We start from the raw sequence: 27,120 nt of genomic DNA, 5'->3' as shown, positions 1-27,120 counted from the left end.
TGCATCTTTATAATCCAGACAGTCCCATGAAAAATATCTTCTTGTGTCACGTGTTCACACAGGACGCCTTCGATGTTGGCTTTAAAAACAGCAGCAACAGAAGAAGCGCAACATAACGGTTCAGTCAGTGCGCGTGCTGTTTATGGCTCGAGACGCACGGGCGCAGGTGATTCGTTTGCCTGACCCCTATCTCATTCTGAAAGCGACCGATAGCAGGTTGTTGCTATAGAAACAGACTGTGAATGTTAAAACCCGAGCACGCGCTCATATCTCTCAAGTGAACAGTAACGGAAGCGCGCGCGGGCTAGTCCAAGAGTCATCAGTGGCAATACAGAACACATAAAAGCGGTGAGTACGTGTTAAATCATGTTCATGTTAAATGTTTCTGACGTAACGATGTCAGGATGATGGTAAAGCATGTCAACGTGAATGAGTGCTGTTTTATGAAGTATTATGTTATAAAAGAAAAGTTATGGAGCGCGTCTGTCTTCTGCCCCTTTTGGGAGAATCGAAACTTAGAAAGAAACTTCTTACAGGTTACTAATGAATAACAGCAACGGCAGCGATCATCTAAAACTTGACCATTTTGTTTCTCTTTCCACTAGTTTTGAACAGAAATCATTTTTGTGACCTTTGTGTTTAGTGAGAATTGACATTATAGGCACGTGAGCCCTTTAGAATTACTGCACATCATGCAGTAACACAATTGCACATTAATTGTGAAATAAAACAAAATATTTTGTCAAATGTGTAATATCAATAAAAAATGACGGATGAAAATGAATATATTATTATATATTACTACATAAGCTAACTGCTTACGAGTTATGGGAGAGTTAATACGAAAATGAGACAAATAGAAATAGATTTATACTCACATGTCACTGAAAACTCGTAAAAAAATTTCACAAATAAAGATATTTTGAGAAATGTGTCCGTGGATTTGTGTTCATGCAATGGAAGTCTAGGGGGGTTTATGTTGATTGGTTGTCAACGTTATTCTTTTATCTTCCATTGTGTTTTGAAGAAGAAAGAAACTCATACAGGTTTGGAATGACATTTATTGTTTTGGGGGGAACTAAACCATTTAATCTCACATGTTTCTTCTCAGGGTCAGTATGGCAGATGACATGACCGCTCCTCTGCTCTCAGCCTCTGAATCCTCTGCTGACGCTCAGCCCGCATGCCCCTCCAGCCCAACAGTGGTCATCCTCGGTTCCGGAGACTTCTCTCGGTCTCTGGCTATGCGACTGCTGGGTTGTGGCGTGAGAGTGGTTGTTGGGACCCGATGTGTGAATCGCATCCCATCGGGTCTGTTTCCGGATGCCGTGGAGCTGAAGAGCCAGGAGGGGGCGGCATCACAGGTGGATTGTGTGGTGTTCATGGCTTTGTTCCCTGAGCACTACTCCTCTCTGCTGGGGCTACGGTCCGCTCTGGCCGGGAAGGTGCTGGTGGATGTCAGTAACGCAGCGGAGATGAACACCCGTGGGCCATCCAATGCGGAGCGACTGGCCGAGCTGTTTCCAGACAGTCTGGTGGTCAAAGGTTTTAACACGGTTTCAGCCTGGGACCTGCAGACCGGGGCACATGATGGGAGCAAACAGGTCAGAGCTGTTATCTGCGTGTGTTGAAAACAAGTGATGTGTTATCTGAAGTGACCTCTGACCTTTCACCGTTACAGGTCTCGATCTGCAGTGACAGCGCAAATGCAAAGAGGAAAGTTCTGCAGTTGGCACAGCACATGGGCTTCCACCCCGTGGATATGGGCGGCCTGTCGGCTTCTCGAGAAATTGAGGTAGCTCCGTTGGGCCTATTCCCATCTTGGAGTGGGCCAATCCTTGTCGCATTTCTTCTGTTCTTCTTCTTCTACGGTTACGGTTTCCTGCGGGGCGTTCTGCTGCCATTTCTTGCTCAAGGACACAACGTTTTCTACCGTCTTGCTCTCGATGTGGTGAACGAGAGCCTGCCGGCGGTCGCTTTGGTGACCTTAGCGCTTGTATACTTGCCGGGTTTGTTTGCTGCATCATTGCAGCTTTGGAGGGGCACCAAGTATCGCCGCTTCCCGTCTTGGTTGGACAAGTGGATGCAGTGCCGGAAGGAGCTAGGTCTGGTGAGCTTCTTGTGTGCGGCGTTACATGGCGTCTTCGGCATCTGTGCGCCACTGCGGCGAGTTACTCAACACAAGTTCATCAATGCTGCCTACAAACAGGTGAGTGAACAAAGACTAGTTTGAGATCGCCGAGAAGCCGTCATTTGGGTCATTCCAGTAACTTGTAAGAGTAGGACTTTGAACATACTTTTTTATTTTGTTCCATCATAAAAGCGGTCTGTTAGAGCAGTGGTTCTCAAACTTTTTCATTGTAAGGCCCCCTTTGTGTAGAGTGCATCGCTTTGCGGCCCCCCAAATAAAGACTTAAATTTAACATTTTTATTTAAACAAAAAAAAACATATTCAGTTATACAATGCTGAAACATCAATTCGTTTGTCTGGTGGTCTTATTTTTCTGATGTTTGATTGCATAAAATCTATGATCAATTTCTATATTTCATAAAATGCCACAAAATCTGTGGCCCCCTGGATCCATCTCGGGCCCCCCCCAGCGGCCACGGCCCCCAGTTTGAGAACTACTGTGTAAGAGATTTCATACAGGTTTTAAACTGGATCATTTATAGAAACATTTTCCTCACTCTTAACATAATGGAATAGGATTCAGGTGATATTAATATTCGTAACTCGTACTGGGAAGTAAATTGTATGAATGACCCATTTCACAACTTCCTCACATTATAAAGGAAAGTAAAGTATAATGTCTGTCCGCTGTGTGTGCCAGGTTGAGGCTGGCGTAGAGGAACCCTGGGATGAGGTGGGAGTTTGGCGTTCTGATCTCTACCTGTCGTGTGGAGTGTTGGGTCTAGGCGTCCTTTCTCTACTGGCCATCACATCCCTTCCATCGGTAGGCAACAGCCTTAACTGGAGAGAGTTTACCTTTGTCCAGGTGAGCCCAGACACACCACGGCATACAGTTTGATCCTTTATCGTCTCATTCGTGCTTGACTCTTCTGTATGGTTGGTGAACCTTGCACTTACTTGGTGCATCTGTACCTTAGCTTTGAAAGCAGAGTTGATACTTCTTAACATGACGATGATATAGTAAAAAAAACCGTACACCCGTAACCGCAAAATGCAAGCCAGGTAAGAAGCTGATGATGTCATCTGTGAAGTAGATTACAGGGTCATTTTCATTCTCTGGTGACCTATTCCTTTAATTATCAAATAATGTATTTGAAAAATATTGCCTAACCTGCACCGACATGACAGCACAAAATAACCACACACAAAGCCACTCGTGCAGTACAAGCCCAGCTTTAAGGCATTCACGTTCACTTTGTCTTACTCTAGTCTGGTTTGGGATACTCCGCGCTGACGCTGTCCATCATGCACACACTCTTCTTTGGCTGGGATTTTGCATTCCACGCTGAGGCCTATTCCTTCTACATGCCACCAAGCTACGTAGTCGCTGCAGCTCTGCCATGCGCTGTCCTGGTGTGCCGGTGTTTCCTGCTGCTCCCCTTCATCTCCACCAGACTGGCACGAATCCGCCGTGGATGGGAAAGCAGACGCAACTGTCCCGTTTTACAGCGCCACCCTGTGGTGGCTAATGGCATATCGCAGCAAGTTTGAGAATGACAGGCGTTTGATTTTAAAGGGACAGTTCACCCAAACATGAAAAAATGTTGTCATTGTGTACTCAGCCTTCAAGAGATTTTGTGAAAACACAGAGACCTGAGCTTTGCTCACATGTTTACAGTAGCTCAAGATTTGCTCTTAACGTTTTATATTTATGATACAAACATACTTTTTTATAATGTTCACACACTTTTCAAATTAATTTTCCTATGGGCTCACAGAAGTAAGGTCAATAACGCACTGAAGTATTTCGGCCTTCAACAATTTATCAACAACTTCTTTAACTTATTCTTTGTGTCTTTCATTATCATTGCATCCCAGTTATCTCAGGTGTTAACCCCATTTTTCTACACACTTTGTCCAACCACAGATAAGGTTATATTTTGATACCATTACTTCATGATTGAAAATGGTCATTTTTTACAGTGTGTTAGGATTGCGTACTTTAGATTTTTGAAATGTTTTGTAGTTTGTTTTACTCCCTCAGTCTGACTAACTGTAGGGATTTTAAGCTTGTACAAAAATATATGTTTTGATAGACTGTCAATCAATAAAATGTTTTTGGTTAGAGAACATATGTCATTCCTGACCTTTATTTAACAAAAAGCAAAAAAAGAAAACACCAAATGAGATCAACTTTCATAAGACATCATAAAATCTAAAACAATTGGTACTCAACACATACTTTGGTTCACACTCAAACACTTAATAAAAAATTAACCTTGGCTGGACCTTTATAAACTATGCTGAAGCGTTTATAATGGTATGGTAAGACTGCATACTACACTATACATTTTAAAACTTACGAATGAAATTAAAATACTTTCAATCTAGAGGTGCCTCTGGAAAATAAAAAACTTGTGCAGTATCCTCCTCATTTTCACCATGTTGTCTGGGGATTGGCCTTGAACTTTTCATAGTCTGACATTTTGAAGAAGGCCAGTTCAGTCTCATTGGCTGTGAAAAGACGAAAAGTGTTGAAACCCCACAAATACACAAATGGTAGTTATTATGTTCACGGAAGCCAAATCAATTCATAATAAAAATTGATTGAAAACATAACAGATTTTATTTTATTCAATGTTGAAATGAGGTCTTGCTGTTACTCCATTTTAATTTGTGACTGTAAAGAACTCCTTATTAACCCTCCAAATGAATTACCAGTGAGAAATTATTGCCGTTACATACCAACACCACATGCTCTTAAACTGCAGCCACCAGAAAGAATCAATTTTTCATCATCCTCTAAACTCATCACAAGCTCATTCGTCTGAAATTACAATATATTCATTTATTTTCATACATATTATTTTTAAATAATATTATTAAGGTGTTTAAAATATTTTTACATATAATGTTGCTGTCCTTCCGAAACCTCTGGTTTCCCAATTCAATGTTTTCAGGATGATTAAATACTGTGCTGTCAAAGTTGACTGTTTTGGTTAGATGTTAGCAAAACCCAGTGCCGAACATAAAGGGTGATTAATAATAATGATTTATGCCATAAAATAAAACAAAAATCACAAAATATGGAGATACAAGGTTTCAGAAGGACAGCAGAGATGTAATAAATTATACATTGTATAGCCTAAGTTTTGCCTTTTGACATTTGTTTAAACAACTCATCATGAGTTGATTCACATACTTGATTGAAGGGAAAGAACTTAAGAACAGTGTGTTTACTGCAATAATTAGCTAACATAATAGATCGTTTTGAAATATTATTTTATATAAAGTTACCTTTGCTCCATGTGCCTGGTGGATGACTTTCATTGTGTCTGCAACAATAAAACAAGACATTTTAAAAACGGTGACTGTTTAAAAAAAGATTCTTTACAGGGACAATAAGGGCATACTTGCCATAGTCAAACTTCTTGAAAGGTGGAGGTAAGCCAGATCTTGATGAAATGTCTTTAAGAAGGTAAGTGAGCTTTTGGTTACTACTGGTGTAGGCTAATCATATTAAACGCACATCTGATCATCATGAATCATCAGTTAACCTGCCCTGTTCACAAAACCAGCATATGCTGGTTGGGTATGTTTTGATGCTGGTTTGGTGGTTTGTGCTGGTCCATAGCTGGTCAAACCAGCATCAAAACATACCTAACCCAACATTTTCAGGTTTTTTCAACAGGGTTTGCTTACAGTCCGTTCTGTAAGTCACCATGTCTTACCTTGTTTAACAAACGAAATAAAGTCTTCAACTGTCTGGTCCAAATTCACACCTATGAAAACTATCGGTTTAAAGTTGCGATGTTCGAAAGACCGCACGAGCCGAGCCGTCAGGACCGCTTGATCAGACATGCTGAACCGCTCCAACTCCTCACATTACAACACAAAAACAGCCCTGTCGTGATGTCCCTTGTCAAGTAAGAGAGAGATCGCTTCGCATCGCTAGAAAGATTAAACGTGTTTAATAAGAATCACTTTTATACGGTTATTTCCAGCACTTTCTAAGAAGAGACCCTCCAGACAGAGAAAGCCGCTAGACGAGCAGGCAAAACAGCAGCAGGCAGAAGCAATGGATGGGCTGAAAAATCGATCAACCTTCAGTATACAGTACACTAGTGCTGTGTCTAAACCCGTTCCCTCGCTCACTCCTTCACTATTCCCTATATAGGGAATGACATTTGAGTCCACTATATGGGGAAGAGTGAATGAAAATGAGTGAAACTGACGTAATATAACCTGCGTCTAACAGCACCGTCGCGGACATTCGACATAACGGTTATCTTACACCTTTGTGGCTTCATGGATTTCTTAATAAAATGCTAAAGTTTATTTTCACCTTATTTGTCACGTTTTTGTATTAGTTTTTAATAAAGAGAACAAAACAACTGTTTGCCACGTTTATTTACTTTAACGTTTAATACAATTATTTAATATATTTCAAATAAAGCACCACTGTCTGCAACATTCATTTAATCTGTTTATTCTCAAAAACACGAAAATAACTTTCAACAAGAACAAACACAAGTGTATAAACGTACATTCGTGGCATTAACGGTCACTCTCCTCCAGCTGATTCTAATCAAGAGGTCGTCCCGTGTTGTATCATGGGAAATAGTGAGTGAGCGAGTGTACACACTACAAAATGGCGGAAACACTGTATAGTGCACTATAGCCTACAGGAGATAGGGAGCGGTATCATACACAGCCTAGATTTTTTTGGAAAACGTTTTCTTCATAGGCCTGTGGGGATCGGCCAAAATGTGTTTTTATTTGATCTTTCTTTCACATATAACCATACAAAAATTTCTCATTCTTAATACATTTTCGAACGAAGTATTTCCTTGCATAATACACAACAACATTTTCAATTAGCCAATTTGTTACTGAAGAATCTTAATTTACCGTTTAAAAGGCTTGTGCTTATGTATGGCCTTTGAAATAGAAATATACTGCAACTGTATAAACAAAATAAAACAATGGACAGTAATGACAATGATTTCAAAGAGTGGTAGACCGGTCTTGAGCTGATCTGGGAACCTTGATCCTACAAGCCAGTCACATGAACAATGGGAGTTAGCTGCAAGTAAATACAGTCTTTATTTAAAGACAGTCAATTAAGATTATGTGTGCTTTTACTAAAGTTGCACCCCAAATGGTTGTACACTATGCACTGTATAGCCTACTCTACCACCTATGAATTTAAGAAGGGTAGTATCTTCTCAAATGGAACACTAATGGCTTTTTATTAACCGGAATGGATGTCAAACACATAACACAATGGGCGTTAATAAAACTCAATTTTTACATTGTACTTGTTAAATTGCAACTTGTTTTGTCCAACATGTCCTCAGTCACTGTCAGAATGAAGTGTAATCATCTGATAGTCCCGCCTCGTTGAGCAAAACTGCGACCGAGTAAATGAGTGCATCATCCGGGACAAGTAGGCTTACTTCGAATGCAAGTTTTTTACATTTTAAATGCGAATTGAATTTTTTGCGACTCACAGTATTTGTACTACAAAATGGCATAAAATAGTGCATAAGTATTAGATTTGGGGAGCACCTTAAATCTTGATCAAGTACTGCACCCAGTTCAGATTCATTCAAACAATAACAATGAGTAGATAATTGAACACTGAAATATAATTAAATGCATGGCATGCGATGAATATGTTGCAGCAGGGGCTAATCCCTCTGAAGACAAGAGAAACCAAATCCCTCATAAATGTCTCACAGTCCGCCGATAGTGCTAAAGTTTTCAAAATATAGAGTAGTTACATCTTTTATCCACATAAATCCACATCCTGCATCTACGCTTTAAAACACAAGTTATGTGTCTGTGAATATCATGATGCTAAAGTCTAATAATCTAATTACCCAAAATATGATTTCACTAGGATTTCAATCTTTGACGTGACCTTAAACTCAGTGAACAAGAAACATATCAGAGTTATCATTTTTACAGAATGTTCTTTACATTATGTAGAATGATTTTATGAAGAAAACAGTAAATCACAAAAAAGTGACCTTAACTGGGTTTTCACATGCAGGGTCACATATGTGTTTCCAAGAAGTGAATTGGCAAATTTGTATTTTCTGTAATCGTGAGGTGTTGACTGATTATTGCAGATCATATTAAATAGACCATCAGAGAACTGCACATTTATCACACTGAGCTCTGATTCCTAAATTAACGTTTTATTGTAGGATAACTGTAAAGTAGGTGTATCAGAGCTAATCATGTGTAACATGGCCATTTGTTTGAACATATATGTAAATACACATCTACTCGAACAAAGGGCATTTTTGTTTTGGCACAATCCTCTCAATCTGGCATCCCTGACCTGACCCCATGGCCCAGTTACTAGAACCAGCGATTCCTTAATGTGATTGGACATGATGGCTCGGTACATGTTCAAGCACCCAATGGAATGAATGGGGCGTGGTCAGATAGCACTACGGTAGGCGCGAGTGACGGTTCGTCTTCGCCCTCACACACAGCGGTTCTTGATCACATCAATTCATCTCACCGAAACATCCATTACCATGACTGAGGTGAGTGTGCTATCAAAACATGTGTGTTTTTATACCTGCGATCAGTTTCAGTCACAGTTGTGCTGGCATGTGAAGCACAGACGGTTTTCTTTCGTCCTGTATAGTTTTGCTCGCTTGCACGTACATTGCACGACACGGGCTTTTATAGTTGTAATGCACCATTCATATGCTTTATGAAAAGTCCACTTTAACAAAGTAGAAACAACAAACAAAATATAGACAGACACAATAGGCGTGTTTGGCTTCATGCGGCGCTGCGCAGACCGATCAACCGTTGACATCAAGTATCGCGAGAGCTCTTCGACTCTTTCGAATAGCTCTCGCGATATTTGTCATACGCCGATTGGTCTGCGCAGCGCTGCGTGAAGTCAAGTTCTGTATGACTGCAGAGATCGCCATGGCTGTGTGGGTGTGGCGTAGAGTGAACAGCACTCTAGAGTAATGTTTGTTGACCGATTTTAATTGTTGTATGTAGCCGTATATCGTTACCGTTCCTTTTGCTATTGCTGTTTCTGTACGCAAGAACGTGTCCTGCGTGAACGGCCCCACGTGACCCATGCGTTTCTCAAGAGCGGGCGTTTCGGAGAAGTGGTCGAAACAACTACACTGCCCTTTCAATCCATAATATAAGAGAACTGATCAGATTAAGACTCAACGTACATCCTTTGTTAGCGAGGAGGAGTTATGTATGTAACGTTAGTCATAAATCAAATAAAACAAACGTCACTGGACGTTAACGCTTATCAAAACGCGTGTTTGTCAAACGTCTGAGAAATGGCGACACTCTAGTAAGCCTTGTGAACAAATGCACTGAAATGTGAATACATACACTAACTACAGTTTACTGCATCCGGAAATAACAGTTGGTCAGACACATAAATGAGGTCGTGCTTCCCGATCCGAGCACATGTTTGAAAGACTACCTTTAAGAAAAGTAACCTTAGTTTTATTATGTAAAGTGTATTGATCGTCATATTGTATCGTGACTATAATATGTGTATAACCACAGTTTGACTCCAAATACCATGGTAAATTTGTGATTTTACTATGAGAGCATTGTGGTTACTGTACTATAAATAAACTATGGTTACTAATAGATAAACCATGGTTGATTTTCTTAAAGGTACACTACCAGCAAAATGAGCCAACACTGATTTTATAACCTTCACATAAGTAGATAAAAAAGGCAGGCATGAAGTAGTAAAAGTGTCATTGGGGCGGTTTCCCTGACAGAGTTTAATCTTAAACCGCAAATTAGTCCCAGACTAATTTAAATGTTAGAGGTGTCTTAATCGAAAACAACTTGTACTGAGTATCTTAAAATATATCAGTGAGATTGTATTGTCTCAAGACGCACACCAGTAATGTTTTTTTTAAGTATGTTTTTAAAAAGACTTAAATATCCTAATTTAATGAAAGCCTAGTCCTGTTTTAAACTAATCCCTGTCTGGGAAACCGCCCCGTTATGTATTATGGAGTTTGACCCTATGAGTAGAGCCAAAGTCTCTTTTGTGTGCTGGCTGGGCTGTTGTACTATGGTTACGTAATCATGGACTCCATCAGACCCTCCAGCATTGTGAAGCAAGACGAGGACTCAATGCACAGAGTGTCTGGCAACCCATCTGGTCTTGATGTGTGCAGAGTGTAGATTCGAGGTTTTGGTGGTTGTCAATCAGTTGCATTTTATCCATAAACATCATAGCAAGTAGAATAAAGTGCATCAGCAGGCTTTCAAAGTAAATCCCTTTCATTTTCTCCATAGAGAAATGGACCTTTAACAATAAGGCATTAAATTTCTAGATTGACCTGTTATGAGCGCTGAAGCTTCACACTATGGCATATGTTTTATTAAATGCAAGTTTAAAAAACTGTTAAATTTGTAAAAATGGAGAAAAGTGAGTGTGTTCTGTCTTCAAGTTGTTGTTGTTGTTGTTTTGCAGGCAGCATTTCAGAAAGCGGCAGAGGAGGTCAAACATCTGAAAGCGAAACCGACAGATGCTGAGATGCTGGAGATTTACAGTCTGTACAAACAGGCCACCGTAGGAGATGTAAACACAGGTTAGCTTTTCCTCAAACCCGTAAACATTCCAGCAAGAGTGATAGAACATAATGCAGTTATGTTTTATCCTGATTATTAATAGTAAAACTGCAGCTTATTAAAGGTTGTGCACATGTTTGGGGCAGTTGTGGCCTAATGGTTAGAGAGTCGGACTCATGACCAGAAGGTTGCCGGTTCGATTCCCAGGGCCGGCGGGTAACAACTGAGGTGTCCTTGAGCAAGTCCTTGAGCAAGGCACCTGACCCCTACTTGCTCCCCGGGCGCTGCAGTGATAGCTGCCCACTGCTCCGGGGGTACGTGTGGTCACCACTTGCTGTGCGTGTGTTCACTACTCTCTGGATGGGTTAAATGCAGAGGTCACATTTAGTTGCCTTGTACTTGTGCAATGACAATAAATTGAATCTAAAATGTTTCTGTCCAGCTCGACCCGGCATGTTAGACTTTGCTGGCAAGGCCAAATGGGACGCGTGGGAGGCAAAGAAAGGTCAGTTTCATGGACATACCTGCAGAGGGCAACATTACACCTGCTTTTAAACTATAAATAGCTTTGAACCGCTCTGCCTAAACTTCCTGGTTCAGTAGGTAAGAGTTGCAAGAAAGGTGTGTGCGGGTCTTTCGTTTCGCTTGTAAATTCCCAGCAGTGTTTTGAAAACTCTGATCATTTCTCTTACTCTCTCACTATTTTCAGGTATCAGTAAAGAGGCTGCCAGGGAAGCGTACATTTCTAAGGTTGAGGAGTTGAAAGGCAAATACGAAATCTAATGGTTGGAACCCATCGCTGGCCAGCCTGCCTAAAGCTGTACTGTTCTCCAATATAAACGCCTTAAAGTCTGCTTCGTGTCCCCCTGTAAAGGGAGTTACAGTTCCATTGTAGCATACAGAGTCTGTTCTGTGTCAGAGAACAAGCACATTCCTCGCAGACCGAATGAAACCGTCCAGCAGCAATCATGTAGTGAAAAGATCCAATGAAATGTTTTTCAAAAACTTGGTTTATATTGTGTCTACTTTACAGTGTTGATATAAAACATGATTGTTGGCTTTACCCACAAAACTCTTTGCTGTGTTTGGCTCAATTTTTTATGGTGTGAATCAAACATTGTGTTTAGAAGATCATCTGTAAAATATAGTCATGTGTTATGTTCAGAATGTGTGATCGGTAGAAGATGAAAGATGCGTGGATTGTAAAGGTTGCCAGTACGTGAGAAATTCACTGTGCTGACGAGTGTATCAAGAGGTAATCATATATTAACACACGAGTACTGAGAGCTGTATATATATATATATATATATAAATTAAAAGGGCTGAGGAATCTACAGTATAAAAACATCTAGGATAGATTTTAATTTAAACAATTGGAATTTTAGTTATCTGTTATTGCCATGTTTTATGATCCCTGATCAAAGTTCTTTGAGTGTTTTGTATTTCAGGTCAGTCTGATAATCAAGAGACTTTCAGCCAATAATGCTGATAATCTGTGCAGAGAAACTCAAGATAAAGCGTCTGCCTTCATGAACAAACATTTCATCCTCAAAACTCTTATAATCTATATACAGTATTAGTTAGATGATGCAAGAGTGATCTAGTTTACATATAATTTTTATTAATTTGATCTTTTCTTAGAAGTAAAAAACTAGCTATTTTGACTGGTTTACAAATAAAAATTAATTGAACGTGACCCAGTCGATCCAGGTTAAAGCTTTAGAATTAACCAAAGGTTGATCTTTCGATCTTTGACATTACTCAATATTAAAGATTCTTATATTTTGTACTTATATTTTTACAGACTGTTCTTAATGAAGGATGAATTCATGTAGAAAATAGTAAATCACAAAATGACTTGAGCTGGGTTTCTCATATGGGTCACAAATGGTTTACAAAAATGTGTGTAGGCCTGATTATAATAATATTTAGCTGCAGCACAAATCAAACAAAGAGAGATTAAACTAATGCTTTTTCAAAATGTAATTTGAAAGAATTGCCTACGTTAGCACCAAAAATTGAAATAACTTACAATTGGAATGAAAAAACAAACTATTTCCTAACCCTATGTAGTCAATAGAAATAAAGCTGCTACAGATTTGAACTGTTTATCGTTTGCTAAGGTTTACTACTGGAGTATAACAAATATACTACAAGACTTTTTTTCATGTGGCTCGTTGTTATTAAAAATGTCTAAGTTATCATTTTAAGGAATAACGCTTACAAAAAATCACAATTGCTTGCGCTTTTGTCAATAGTAATCAATGCCCCATAAAACATGGTTACTACACCTTTAAAACAAAAAACACGGAATTAATGAAACTTTCGCGGAGAGTGAAGTGATGAGAGTAACGTTGCTGGAGAGCTCCGTGACGCGCGGGTTTGTGTTCGTCAACTGATCTGACGTCAGTTAATGTTACACTCCAATGATTCTCTACTGTACTTTCGACTGAGGTCCGTGTCGAGTCTTCGGCTCTGTTCGCTGTGTCGCTTCTCAACATGACGGCTATTAAAGTCAGGGTAATACCTCTTAAGATTTTGTTTACACGTCCGCGTGAGAAAAGACGTGAGAGTCTCTTCTCTTAAAATGAATCTGTATTCCACTCAGTGACTATAAAATAGGTTTGTTTACTGTTTGTGGCTGTTGTTTACAGGGAGTTGTTGTAGTATTGAAATACGTGTCCACATTCAAAAATAAGTATGCTAAAGTATTATAAACTAAAGTGTAACAAATGTAAGTATATTATAGGAATTATGCTACAACATAATAACTGTAGGAGGACTATATACAAACGTAGCTATTCTGTAGTTTTAAGTATGATGAATTTTTAAATTGCTGTAAATATTGTAGTTTACTTTCATATTCATTATAATAAGGTTCAGCATATCTAGGACTTTATTCGTTTTCATGTGGGTTAGTATTAAAGGTTAAACATTAGGTGTTGATCTCACAGTGCAGGACAGACGGATATCATCCATGTCTGGTGTGTGTCTCTCTGTGTGTCTGTCCAGGTGGGATGTGATCCACAGGTGAAGTCTGCTCCTCTTTTTCTGGACGTGTTTTGCCGCAGTCTTATAATCTTGTGTACATCTCTGTCAGTCGTCCTGTCGTCTGTCGCCGTGTGTGACGGTCACTGGCTGCTTGCCGGCCGTCACATGTTTGGTCTGTGGTACTTCTGTTCTCTGGAGGAGCAGCACAGCTCTGTTTCTGCCTTTAAAGTGTCGTCTAACTGCACTACTCATCTGGAAGAGGCCGGGGTGGACGGGCTGGGCGCAGGGTTGGTGCTGTGTCGTTCTGTCATTACTCTGGCCGTGGTCAGTGCCATATTCGGACTGGAGTTGCTGGTGATGTCACGGGCAAGCGAAGGGCGTGACTCCAGTCGCCGCTGGGACCTCGGGGCGAGACTGGTGCTGCTGGCGGGCGTAATGGCTGGCGGTGGGCTGGCAACGTTTGGACTGTTGTTAGGGGCGTACGCCACACTCCTTGGCTTCACTCTGACGTTCTGGTGCCAGTTTACTGCCACGTTCCTCTTCTTCCTCAATGGGATGGCGGCACGGCACATCCAGAATATTCCACCGCTGACCTTTACTGGCAAACCTGACAAAGTGTAGAGCTCTGCCACCACCACCACAATCAACTCATTTTAAAACCACCTGCAGGAGCTCCTTCTGGTTTTGTGTTCAAGAAACGTGTTCAACAGCATCTGCGTTAGTTGAGTAGTGATTTTAAAAGTTTCTCAGATTGAGATGAATACGAGTTATACTTCATAAAATGTTTGGAACCAATTCCACTATCATACATAATATAATCTGTCCTCGGATTTCAAATAAAAAGCAAGAATTGTGATTACACTGTATGGCACAAACAATGGAAGTGTGCATAGACCAAAACAACAAGTAACAATGTTAAAGTATAGCCACAAGATTTAAACATTATACATGTTAACATGAGACGATGACATTCTCAACTAACCTTTCTGTGCATAATTATATCCAACCTCTGAATATTTCTTGTAGAGATTTGTTTCTGGCTATTTACATGATATATCTGTATTTTTTGGGCATTCTGTTGGCAAGAAATCATTTACAAGAATATGTCTCATCCTATCATTTCATTTTTATTTTCAGTTAATGTAGTTACTTCGACACTGCTGAAATGTCATTACAGAGGGCTTGAGGAAGAAGACTTCTGGGTCCGTATTCACAAAACATTTGATCTACCACCTAAACAGCAGTAGAAGTTTTATGTTTAAAGCAAATTTGACTAAGGAACAGAAAAGTAATTTGGCAGCAGGTTTGCCTGTAACTTACTGTAGATTTAATTTAGTTTTAAGTGTAAACTTAACTATTTTATTTATTTTCTTTCATAAAACAAGACTAAATATCTTTGGTCACTTTTCTTGTTATGTAAATGTATCGTAATTTAAGAAGTTTTAAATATTTTTACTAGAAAACAAGACAAAACATACCTAGGAAGAATGTCATTTTTTGCAGTGTTGTTGTGCTAATGCCAGTCTCTTCTTGCTCATTTTGAATCTCAAAAGTCAAAGTGTTTTTATTTTGATTAAAGTAATTGAAAACAGTACTAATAGGAAAGTATATTAAGCAGTAATTAAATCTACAGTAAGTTACTGGCAAACCTGCTGCAAAAACTACAGCAAAGTTTTACAGTGCTGTATTCACAAATTTGATCACGTAAACATAAGAGTTCTCCTAAATAAAAGATTGTAGAATGAGCTATTGTATATTAAAATAACAGTTTGCTTCATTTAAATAATGCTTGAGTGAAATACTGCAGTCAAAATCAGTCATTTAGCAGCTCCTTTTAGCCTTACCGTGTTTTGTGAATACGAACCCTGATCTGTAAAATAAACATGATGACTAACAAAAGACATCTTTACAAGTAATTTAATAAAGCTTTCTCCTACACTAACATTAATTTCATAAAAACATACCTTTTATTTCTGTCATAATTGATGTCATTTGGTGTGGAGAAATATCTTGTTTATACCATTTATTTTTATGGATTACACAACTCACAGTTTTACACATATTAATAAGTGAATCAAGTACTGCGTTATTACTATCACATATATAGGCTACTTACACATAGCCATGAAAGAACACAAATATTACAATCACATTTTGTGCTTTTTACTGTTGATAATATTGTTTTATTTACTGTAATGTAGAACACATAGACGCTCTTAAGGGCGACAAACACCAGGAGCCTCATTTATAAAGTGTTGCGTAGAAACCGTCCTAAATTTGATTTTACGATCATTTCTCGAAGTGCATACGTGTGATTCATAAGAACGAATGTACGCACAGAAAACATCAAATCTGAAAACATTTCAGATGTGAAATCTATACATCACAAATGATCGTTAAATTGTGTGCAGCTGAACAGTTTCAGATCTCCACCTTTTAATGATGTATTATTAATGTCATTGATATATGAAAGAGTTCCTGTCAACGTCCCAATCCTATATGAGCGGAAAGAATGACTTATTTTCCAAAAACCTGCAGCACTCGGACAAGTAAAGGTGCGTAGGTCTGTCAGACCCTGACGTGCCGCTAAGCACTTTTCCACGTCAAAGACCGTTTTTATAAATATGAACGTTGCCGTGGATTTTTGCGTACGCACGCTTTACGATCAAATCTGTGCGTGCGCACGTTTTATAAACGAGGCCCCTGCTTACAACAACAGTGCTAAATAGAAATCTCTAACATCAGCAGCAAGATGACATGAAACAGCACAGCCGTGTGCAATGACAGAATTATAAACCCTTAATAACACTGAGAGCAAAACAAGGCAATATAGCCATAGCCTCAGTTAGTTTATTCTCACTATTGGTCTGTCAGAGGGAGCAGGAAGGCTAAGCTTTCTCAAACAAATGTTTTTCAAATGAACAACTTAATAGTTTCTTGCATATCTAAATATTTCTCGGATTTGATTTGTTTTGCACATCTCTGCTTATGCTAGCCGTTGGTTTGTCATAATAGTTGTGGAGTGTTAGGGTGTGTGTTGGTTGTTGTTGGGTTGTGTCTAGGTTGTGTGTGTGTTTTGACGTGTGAGCAAGGACACCTGTGTCAGTGGCAGGCCGCTGTGACTCAAGGAGTTGTGATGCACTCTGGGATCACCATGGAAACGCTGCTTCATCCGCCACCGCCTCCATCGTCTTTGAACTTCATACTGTACCTGCCATGATTCAATCACGGTTAAGATCTACCAATAACCCATTAGTACTATTACCCTGTTTAACCATATTAACTCATTAAAGCTGTTTTGTTTTTCACAGAGCAGATTGCGATCATGAGAAAACGTGTTTGTGTGTGGAAACCTAACATTTGAAACTGTACACGTAATCATTTTGAAACCAAATAGATGTACTGACCTCCCCATTTAAAAAACAGTACAGCAGTGCCACAATAAAGCCCTGTAACAGCAAACACAACATGAAGCAGAACCCAATGACAACAGTGCATGATTTGATCAGGTTTGAAATCTGTTAGTGTGCAAATGTATATATTATTATTACCTGTGTGGATGCTAATGCAAGCTCGATAACGTTCCAGATTTTAAAGGTTAGGACATTGACTCTATCAGGGAAAAAGGCGAAGAGGACATACTGCAGTCCAAACAGAGACACCAGCAGGAATGTAGATTTCGCCAGCTTCCTACACAAAGTTTTTGACAAAATGTTTATATGCTCTCTTGATTCCTGTGGCTCAATGGTAGAGCATAGCATTAGCAGCGCAAAAGGTTATGGGTTCTATTCCCAGGGAACACAAGATACAAAAAAAATAAATGTTATATCTTGAATGCACTGTACATCGTTTGGATAAAAGCGTCTGCTAAATGTGTAAATGTAAATGTAAATCTTAGATGTGGTTAAAAGTTGCAGAGGAGGGATGATGAATCTCAGCCTGAGGATGAGTGAATGGTTCGAGTGGGTCACTTTAAGTGCGCAAGCAATTAAAAAAAACCACAATGTGTCGTTTGGTGGCATATGAGCAAAAGGTTCAAGAAGTAAATAGAAAATATGAAAACTTGAAGTTAGCTACTGGCCAACACTGGACCTTTAAACTCACCTGTGATGATTCAACTCATTTCCATGCATGTCTGCAGCTTTCAGCTTCCCCACTAATGTCCGAATAATTCTCAGGAAAAACAGCATGTTTACCTGAAACACAATTCCCTTCAGACATCAAAAACGTCTTGGATACGACTGCAACCTCAGTTCTGCGATGAACAAGAACGTTCCCTTTATGACACTCGCTCAACGTTGTGTGGATGACATGATGGCACTATTGGAGGTTTTGAAGCACCAGATCCCGTGTACACAGGAAATATCTGAGGAGTGGAATAGCTAGATGTCGACATAGGGCTGCACAATTACCATTACAGGTCCAACGATCGTGTCATCGTTAAAATAGCCCGAACCCTAACTTTAAAAACAGTGGAGAATCAGCGGCCAACAACGAATATGAGTGGCCTCAACAACAACCAGACCGCTCTCTTTCTCTACGTGTCAGGGTGGGGGTAAAGGATGCCAGAACCCAAGCGCAGGCAGTCGGATGAACACAGTAGTTTATTATATAATAAAACACAAAACAAAAACCCACGAGGGGGCAAACGACAGTAACAGGAAAAATGATAACAAAAACTCGACAGAACACAGGCTAACTGAAAACTGGGCTAAAACTAAAACAACACTTGACACGAACTATAAACATACACCTACTAGGACCCGACTGGGCTAGACTTGACCGAAATATCACAGTCCAAGAAATGTTGAAACGTTGCATGCATTCCTTACGCGCAAAACCAACCAGCACAAGACAGCAAACACAAGGGCATTATAAAGGGAACCAAATCAAGAGGGGAACAGGTGCGGGGCATGAAATAATTAACAATCAATAATGAGGAAACGAGAAGGCGGGGAAAAAGACTAGACTGGAGAGAGCGCATGCTATGTCAACCAACAATAACATGCCTCTCTCCACACAACCTACAGGACAAGACAGACTGGGAAAGTGACAAAAAAGGTTAAGGGCAGACAATAATACAAAATCATAGGGTTGGGGTCACACAATAAAAATAACAAACAAGGGAGGGGGTGGGGGAACAACAGAGTCCATGGGGGGAAGTCCAAAAGGGTTGGGGCTCGGTGGAGGGATTTAGTCCGGGGGGGCCCTCGAGAGCTGAATTCGGCTGGACCGCCGGCCGACTTGCCGACACGGACGATGGCAGAATCACCGGCTGAGATACCGGCTGGGGTGACGGCTGCACAGGACTAGGCTGGACAGGACAGGGTGGATTGCCGGCTGGACTGCTGGCTGGGTCACCGGCTGGACTGTCTGCAACGGAGGCATTGCCCCCCTCCTCAGCTTCTTCCTCTTTTACTGGCTCACTGGACGCGTGGCCGGCTGCAGGGAAGCGATGGGGGGTGTAGATAGCTCCGTGCTGGAAGAGTTGGACGGGGAGTCCCACGACTCCCTTCTGCTACGCCTGCCACTGAGGCTGGTAGGAGGGACAGGACCGGCCGAGCTCGGAGAGGGAGGTGTTGGGTTCCCCAAGGTGAGGGTGCCCACAATGCAGTCCTCCGGGACAGACACCAGACCGGAACGAGAGGAGTCCTGACGGTAGCTGGGAGAGGAGCTGGTCCGGCCACCAGGTAGGCACGGACCAGCACCTCGGGAATGGAAGCCTTCCTGGCCTCGACTTCATGGCACTATGCTATGTGTTCTTAATGTGTCTAAGTGCTAGTATTGCGTGACTTTTTAAGTTGTGATCAGAAGCAAGCTTTAGAACCAAAACTGCAAGCATCATCTCTATTATAGAATTATTTTGGATTCACAATCGATGATGTCAAGCAGAATATATCGTGTAAGCAGTAATGCATTAGTGATGTCCAAAAAACAGTTGCTGCACCACAAATCTGTTCCATCATCTGACGTTCAACCAAAGAGTGCCATACAGGGTGCACTAAAGCAGAAGAGCGTGCAATTAGGGTTGGGCATCGTTTCAAATTGATCGATTCCAATTCCAAATTCGATTCTGCTTATCGATTCCGATTCCTAACGATTCTTAGTTTCGATTCCAAAGCGGTGAAAAAGCAATAAAAGTCAAGCAAGATCAAAAATATTTATTTTGTGCCATTAGTTACAGCTGAACACACAAAAAGTGTCCTGTGTGTGTCTTCCTTTTGAAGCGAGGGAGAAGGGGGTCTCACGTGTAGCATCATGTGCCGGTGTTCTGTCCAATTGTCCTACCCTGTCAGATATTCCTACCGCAGGGCAAAACTTAATCTAATCTAAACCACATCGACAAAATAAACAGGTAGGATGATTTAACAATGTAAAATACCCTGTCAGATAGTCCTACCAGCTTAAAATAAACATATAGGATTAATTTACTGCGCATACCCTATCAAATTGTACTATAGGTATTAAATAATATGTAGAATGATTTAACAACGGAAATACACTATCAGATTCCCGTAGCAGTATAAAATAAACAGGTAGGATGATTTTATAGCGCAAAGAAATGAGGTAACATTGATGTGCGCATGGCTCCGGCGTTGTAGTGTCATCGGCGGCTAATGAAGTGTGCGCACTCGGGATGCGCAACGCATCAAACACGGTGCATTCTTGTAATTCGATACGATGAACCCACCGCAGATGCTTTGCCATATTGCTGGTGACACCCGTCTTGCAACATAATAGTTTGTCACAAGAATTACACTTAGCTTTGTCTTTTTGTGATTTCGCAAAATGCAGCCACACTTTAGTGCGCTTTCCACGGTCCATCGTGTAAACTGACTTTTAGTATTCGAGCGGAAGGTCCTCGCAGATGGCTATGTCAGGTCAGGTGACTCAGGTGAATCGAATTTCGATCCCAACCCTAGCGAGCATCAAATTCACTAAATCACCTGTGACCTTCTACACAAACATCTATTATTGAATCTTTGTTTGGCATTTCTCTGTATCCAGCTGGATCCCTGAAGGCAAACAGAAGCGATTGTGTATCATAGTCAAAGACACGGCCCAAAATGTGCATCCCTCCCTCTGTTCAGCACCACTGTCACTCATCACTACCTAAAAATGTGTTCCTGGCAAAAAATCTTTAAAAGGAATGCATGTTTTGTACAACGATTTTTTCAAAGAAATCTAATTTTCTTTCATTTTCGTATGAAAGTTTATTACTACGCTTTACAGGTTTGAGTACAATTGAGTAAAACCTCCCATTCATCACGGTCAGTGGCACAGGACCTATCGACACAACATCGAGTGAGTGATGGGAAGGGAACTTCTATTACCAGACTTCCAAAATATAGTGAACATGCATGAGCAGTAAGAGAGGAATAAATGATTTCACATCAAGTATGGAGGCGAAGAGCAGAGAGAATACTGTATGTAATGTGTGAGTATACAGACGGTCTGCTTACTGTAATAAAAATGATGACTGGAACTCGAAGTATCCACCATATCCATCCATGATCTCTCGTCTCCCAGCACCTGACAACACAACATATTCCATCATTCTGACTTTTACACATGATGTTTATCACTCCTGAACTACACACACTGCCTTTCAGTTACAGACAGACAAATGGGAGTTTGTTCTATTTGCATAAAATATTTCTACAAAAATAGTGACATAAAATGAAGCACCATACATACAATTAAAGTATCGCTTGAGAGATCACTCGAAAACATTTACAACTCATATATAGCCTTGGTTTTGTATTTTGTATTGGCTACAGTACACGTTTTATGTGGCGAAACATATCTGTTCATGTTCGGCTGGATGGATAGATGCTCTTCTGTTCATCTATAGAAGCTTTTCTACATGACGCTCGATTCACAAGGGGCGTCGGCTTGATGGAGGGCATGTCTGACACTTGGCACGGATGCGATCGACAACGGCCAATCACATTACACAGCAACACAAAAAAGGCGGCTTTTGTTTTAACAGCAAGTTGTGATACGAAACGAATGCCGGTTTGGTTGCGCTAGCAATTGTTGTTAAAAAGTGTATACGTAAATTAATTTTTATGCTCCTCTGTTCTCCGGTCCAGTTGGCTAGTGTCTGCACTAGGGTATTTGCATACGGTCATCTGATTGGCTGACGCCTGCGTTGGCACTTGAAAAGTTGCAAAACGTTCAATTTCTGCTGCGAGCAACACCAGAGACGCGACGGCCCCACAATTCAGTTCGGCACCGACGCCACGTGTGAGTCGAGTGTAACCCTGGCATGCTTGTGATGTAACAACGTTGTTATTAAATTTGTAATCGTTCTGTGTTTTAATTTACTTTAATAACTTGCTTTCTTCATTAAAGGAGTAGTTCACTTTAAAATAAGCCCCCATTGACTTTCCATAGTAGGAATGAAAATTATAATGGAAAGTCAGTGGGAGCTAATTTTGAAGTGAACTACTCTAATTATAATAACTGATGAGATGTGTTTTCGAGCTTATATCATTACATAACATTTTTTAAACATTTTTAAAGAACAATCAACCTCGCACACATGTAGTTAATAGATAGGTGCGTAGGAAAAATGACCAACCGGTCCAAATGTAAGCAATTTTAAAGATTTGAATTTTAAATTAAAGTTTTGTGTTACATTTTTAAACTCTCAAATTCCATTTATATTATCTACAACACAAATAAAACATAATTATTAGATTCAAATGGATCTAAATAGTTAAATAAAGATAATTTTTAAATGTATTCATAATTGTAAAATAATAGAATTATATCTTACTAAAGTTATTTTTTTTACAATAACATGAAGCAAATGTAACCAAATAACAGTTTAATAAGTGTGTTCTCATGAATAAAAGTTTAAATAGCTTAAATAACAAACATAACACATCATCTTGTTGACCATGTTGATGAACTGAGAAGTACAGCTACAAAGTGCATTGAGTGTTTTTAATGTTTGTACCCTTCATCCTGATGCAGGTATTTGGCCAAACTCCAGCTAATAATAATCAGCATTGGGATCCCTGAAGGAATAAAAATAAGATTTTATTGGATGTGTTGTTTGCAGGATGAGAACTAAAGGAGAGATCCATTAAAAGGACAGTAACACTGCTAGACTTTAAAGAGTACATAACATGAGATCATGAAAACGACATTTCATGCCGTGTGTAATGTTGGCGTGGTTGAAAGCAAGCAGTCTGCCAAGTTGTAAATCCGAAGGTGAATGAATATCAAAGTTATTGGCTTGGAAAAAAGTGAGTCGACTCTGAATCACGCAAACGAGTCGTCCCTAGTCTGATTCGCCAACCGCCGCGGATTTACGTCGCTACATAATACATATAGGACTGCCCGCGAAAACTTCACTCTTCCCCCCAAACACTGTAGCTCGTGAGCCTCATTCACGGTAGGCCAATCACAGCAGACTAAACCATCTGACCAATCACATCAGACTAGGCTGACAGAAAGGACGGGATAGACAGATGAATTGCAGAACGAATCATTTGAGAGTCAGTCAAGAAGTGAGGTAAAAATAACTGCCTATCATTACAAAATAATTGTGTTTTTACACCTTCTATGTATTATAAACGTGTTGTTGGACATTCCATAAACCAATGTAGGACCTTAAAAATCCCTAGTTATGTTCTCTTTAAATCACTTCCATTCATCCAGTATACAGTAAAGAACCGTGTGTGAACACTTCTGACCTGTAAACTCATACAGCAAAGAATCATTTTACCAATCAATGATCTAAAGGGAACAGATTGACATCTTGGCCTAAAATTACACAAGTTCACTTTTGAGTTTTTAAGAAGAAAATTCAATAATGTCGGAACGTGGGTTGATACAATTACATAATAAAATACAATAACCGATGTACAGGGCTATTGTGGCCAAAATAATTGATCATGAATCGATCATGAATTTATAAGTATTCACTGTGAAATCATTTTTACATGCTTAAAATCTGGTATGAGCACAAGAAAGTTCCTTACATCATCAACCAATGGAGTGAAACATAGTGTGTGTGTCAGAGAGAGAGAGAGATGAGCGTACCCCAGCCGAGCAGTGTGTAGCAGTGAAGGCGTTTGTTGTGTGAATGCAGAGAGAGGTTTATGAGACTGTGAAGATAATGTCCTTCCACCAGCAGCCAGCTGTAGTTGGCCAGGATGCAGTAATTGGACAGGAACAGAGCAACTTTACACCCAGGCTGAGGAAAAAAATCACAAACACATCAGCTCAGAGACATTAGCTGTATATTTGTAGATATCAGTGAACAATGTCACACATACTGTAGGTCTTCTCGTTTTCACTGCCACATCAACAACAATCTTGTATCTGCAACTTGCGTTAACATTTTATGTGAAGTGAGCAAAAAAAGTGTGTGCAGTCAGACTGAAACTGTTTTCCAAAAATGCTATTTGAATAGGATTTTAAACCACATATGAATGCAGCCTAAAACAGATTTATGAAAATCACATTTCATTGGAGTTTTTAAAATATGATATGCACAAAAATCTCATTTGGACTGACAGTGTAAACATAGTCCCTTGGATTTTTCCCTTGCTCTATTTTCTCCCCAACACGTAAAATGTCAGAAACAATTGCTCGATTTCTGCCTAATATATGTGTCAATGATGTAATCAATATTATTTACCGACTATTGCATGTGGGCTAAAAAGGCATCAGGTGTCTCTAAAACAGCTACTGTTTCCCGTGTGCCTTTTGAAAGAAATGCTGACCGAGTGAAGCAACTGCGGACTACGTATATTTAAGATGCTTGTTGTGAAAAGTTCTATATCTTTGTAATCAATTTAACTTTTATTTTTAAAGTCCCCGTGAATCGGAAGTTGCGATCGTTTTTACTTCCATATTCATTTCCGAGTGAAAAGGAATTTCAAAGGAGAAAATTAGTGGGTGTGGCTTGTGTTTTTCACTGCAAATTGATTTGATGTGTAAAAACAGCTGTTGCATTTTGATATGAAACTGGCAGCAGACTGACAGTTGAACTTACGTCATTTGAGATGGATCGTCATTACAGGGCGGAAGTGCATTTTCAGATTTTAACTATAGATTATGAGAGCACATGAATTTTAAAAAGAGAATGACCCACATTGATAAACTATTTACTATAAACCCTGCAATATTTTTAATTTCACTGGGACTTTAAACAAAGTTGATCATTGGACATTTTTCACAAGCCTGCAATGAGGCATTCAACGGTCATCAGCATCGTAAATCCTCCAAAGTTTTTTATATTTGAATTAAAAAAAATTTATGTATGTTTTAACACTATACTTTGCATTATATTACCTATAATTATATATATTATTACATTATATTATATTGAAAGTAGTGAAAACACTATAACTGAGTTTTTCTTTTGCTATTTGAGCAAATGAAAATGCAAAAAATATGATTGTGGTAGTCTCCCAATTCACCGCTATGACGACTTGAAGCTACGCTTCGGCGTAGGGTACGGGTCTCTGTTTGTGTGTGTGCACGTGTGTTTGTGAATGTGTGTGCACGTGCGTTTGCTTGTCTACCGGATGGAAGTTGCAGTGATAATACTCCTGTGACGAATGCAGCGCTGCATCTCGGATAAAGATGAAGATGGCTCGTAGGATGAAGGACGTGAAAAGTTGCATATGAATGAAATTACGAGTACAGTGCAGCTTCCTGGAGGTTCAAGAACAAGAAAGATTTAAAGACGGGATGAGGCCTTACAGTTTAAAACAAATGTATGCAAATAAAATGTTCTTTATTAAATCTGGAATATGAACCTTTTAAAAGTGCATTTAAATAAAGCTATAAAAATAGTATTAGCACTGTCTCTAAGTCAGGCTGTACAAACTAAGTGTGACATGAAAGTTGGAACAGGAACATCTGAATTCTGAGGCTGATGTCATGGAGTGCAGCAGGGCTGTGGTTTAGGCACAGCAACGTTTATACACAAATTTGGGGGGGAAACTCTCCATCTCCCGTGCTGTCATTTAGAATTACTGTTATTTTAATTTGAAGTACTTTTTCAGAGGATTTATGATTGTTAACAATAACAGAACAAGCCACAGAGTCGTGTTTCTCAACAGAAAAACTCAATGCGCTCCACAGTAATAATCCAACACTTACACACGTGTTTCAGCACATTTTCATTTAACACATTATAAGGGACGCTTTGTAGAATTGTTATATTGTAAATTGGTTTCTTTTTGTCAGTTGGATCAGTATTTTGGACCAGTGTTGTTAACGTCTTACAAAATGGTCTTTAAACCGATTGATTGAATTGTGTGTAAGAACTGTCATTTAACATGTTGTTTGAAAGTTTGTGTAAGACTGTTTTTCTTATATTGCTGACAGTAATATCTGAATGTAAAGACACACAAACACACACACAGGTGATCTTTTACCTGAACACACACAGCACAGTGAGAGCAATGCTGAGCGACACAAGAGAGACGGTGTATCCAACAGAATACATGATCCTCACATAAAAGAAATACTCGTGTGAGACCAGCACCTGCTGAACACAGACATTTGCTCATATTTACATACATTAACATAACTGTTGTATATTATTATCATTGACACCTAAGACAAAGCTCTTAATTGTGATGTTTCTCATTCGTAAGTCGCTAACAAAAGCTAAAACAAAAACAAAAGCTTTCCGCCTTCAGTAATGTGATGTTTTAGGTTTGTTGAGTGTTTTAGAAATGAAACTGGACTGTTACCGAGTCGTTGGGAGAATGAAAGCTGTCGTTGAGTGCGTGACCACAGGACACTTCATACGGTGGAAACGTTTCTGACCAGCCGCTCTCCGAGCAGTTTCTCCATACAACTCCTACAGTCAAGAAACACAAAGCGGGAAAAAACTATAAGACCTGTTACTGAAGCATTTATCAGCAGAAGATATGACAGATATTACAGAAATGTGATATATTTATATATATGAAGAGTTTGGTTCCAAAATGAGATAACTATAAAATTCATGTTTTTTATTATTTTATCATGCTTTCATTGTGTTAGTTAGCTGTACGTTGAGTTATTATGGCTTAAATCAAAACAAACTGCAGTTTTTTATTGGAAATTAATTGGAATGCACAATAAAAAACATGATTTTTGAAAAATTCTAAAAACAGTTATCTCATTTTGGAACCAAACTCTTCATACACGTATATATATTTAACTGAGGTAACCCGAGTGTGCCTGACCTTTGACCCTAAGGAATTTGGGGCATGGCCGCGACACAGTCTCTCCCCCCTCAGCACGAGGCCAACAGTTCAGATGATCCCATAATGTACTGCAACCTGTTTTTTGGAGAGTAATGAATCATTAAAGGCATCATTTATGAGAAAATCATTGAATGTGTGTGTCACACAACAGAATAGAGATAGAG

The 27,120-nt window shown here is 39.6% G+C and overlaps 5 protein-coding genes across 7 annotated transcripts in view; 3 read left to right on the top strand and 2 right to left on the bottom strand.

Annotated features, from left to right (window-relative positions):
• The first annotated feature begins 235 nt into the window (after nt 1–235).
• On the top strand, nt 236–4,132 carry steap3 (STEAP family member 3, metalloreductase). The gene is made up of 5 exons (XM_057336432.1): nt 236–348; nt 1,112–1,604; nt 1,682–2,209; nt 2,832–2,996; nt 3,401–4,132. The coding sequence occupies exons 2-5, from the start codon at nt 1,119–1,121 to the stop codon at nt 3,680–3,682; spliced, it is 1,461 nt and encodes a 486-aa protein (XP_057192415.1). The 5' UTR covers nt 236–348; nt 1,112–1,118; the 3' UTR covers nt 3,683–4,132.
• Nucleotides 4,133–4,299: 167 nt separating this feature from the next.
• On the bottom strand, nt 4,300–6,211 carry lg6h2orf76 (linkage group 6 C2orf76 homolog). 2 transcript variants are annotated; one of them, XM_057336433.1, is made up of 5 exons: nt 5,863–6,211; nt 5,549–5,599; nt 5,429–5,466; nt 4,877–4,958; nt 4,304–4,645 (listed from the first exon to the last, which is right to left on the bottom strand). In XM_057336433.1, exons 1-5 carry the CDS (start codon nt 5,990–5,992, stop codon nt 4,569–4,571), a joined length of 378 nt encoding a protein of 125 aa, XP_057192416.1. In that variant the 5' UTR covers nt 5,993–6,211; the 3' UTR covers nt 4,304–4,568. The 2 variants fall into 2 exon arrangements, with proteins under 2 accessions (XP_057192417.1, XP_057192416.1); XM_057336434.1 differs by lacking the exon at nt 5,549–5,599 and having other exon boundaries at nt 4,300–4,645.
• Nucleotides 6,212–8,582: 2,371 nt separating this feature from the next.
• Nucleotides 8,583–11,805, top strand: dbi (diazepam binding inhibitor (GABA receptor modulator, acyl-CoA binding protein)). The gene is made up of 4 exons (XM_057335672.1): nt 8,583–8,694; nt 10,635–10,752; nt 11,175–11,237; nt 11,442–11,805. The coding sequence occupies exons 1-4, from the start codon at nt 8,686–8,688 to the stop codon at nt 11,513–11,515; spliced, it is 264 nt and encodes an 87-aa protein (XP_057191655.1). The 5' UTR covers nt 8,583–8,685; the 3' UTR covers nt 11,516–11,805.
• Nucleotides 11,806–11,916: 111 nt separating this feature from the next.
• tmem37 (transmembrane protein 37) lies at nt 11,917–16,767 on the top strand. Its single transcript, XM_057335670.1, has 2 exons — nt 11,917–13,253; nt 13,746–16,767. The coding sequence occupies exons 1-2, from the start codon at nt 13,233–13,235 to the stop codon at nt 14,343–14,345; spliced, it is 621 nt and encodes a 206-aa protein (XP_057191653.1). The 5' UTR covers nt 11,917–13,232; the 3' UTR covers nt 14,346–16,767.
• Nucleotides 16,768–16,780: 13 nt separating this feature from the next.
• The window catches only part of sctr (secretin receptor), a 13,635-nt gene continuing 3,295 nt past the window's right edge, over nt 16,781–27,120 (bottom strand). Inside the window, exons 3-13 of one of the 2 annotated variants that reach the window (XM_057335668.1) lie at nt 26,936–27,031; nt 26,456–26,565; nt 26,135–26,247; nt 25,274–25,406; nt 23,784–23,937; nt 22,693–22,753; nt 21,188–21,257; nt 17,829–17,920; nt 17,276–17,414; nt 17,132–17,173; nt 16,781–16,935 (exon numbers count right to left, since the gene is read on the bottom strand). In XM_057335668.1, coding sequence (XP_057191651.1) covers nt 16,783–16,935; nt 17,132–17,173; nt 17,276–17,414; nt 17,829–17,920; nt 21,188–21,257; nt 22,693–22,753; nt 23,784–23,937; nt 25,274–25,406; nt 26,135–26,247; nt 26,456–26,565; nt 26,936–27,031 — 1,163 coding nt within the window. In that variant the 3' untranslated portion in view covers nt 16,781–16,782. The remainder of the gene's footprint in view (nt 16,936–17,131; nt 17,174–17,275; nt 17,415–17,828; nt 17,921–21,187; nt 21,258–22,692; nt 22,754–23,783; nt 23,938–25,273; nt 25,407–26,134; nt 26,248–26,455; nt 26,566–26,935; nt 27,032–27,120) is intronic. The other variant, XM_057335669.1, reaches the window with a different exon arrangement.

Source organism: Triplophysa rosa, linkage group LG6 (assembly GCF_024868665.1).
Source record: "Triplophysa rosa linkage group LG6, Trosa_1v2, whole genome shotgun sequence".
Classification (NCBI taxonomy): Eukaryota; Metazoa; Chordata; class Actinopteri; order Cypriniformes; family Nemacheilidae; genus Triplophysa; species Triplophysa rosa.
This window is presented reverse-complemented; position numbering and strand designations above follow the sequence as displayed.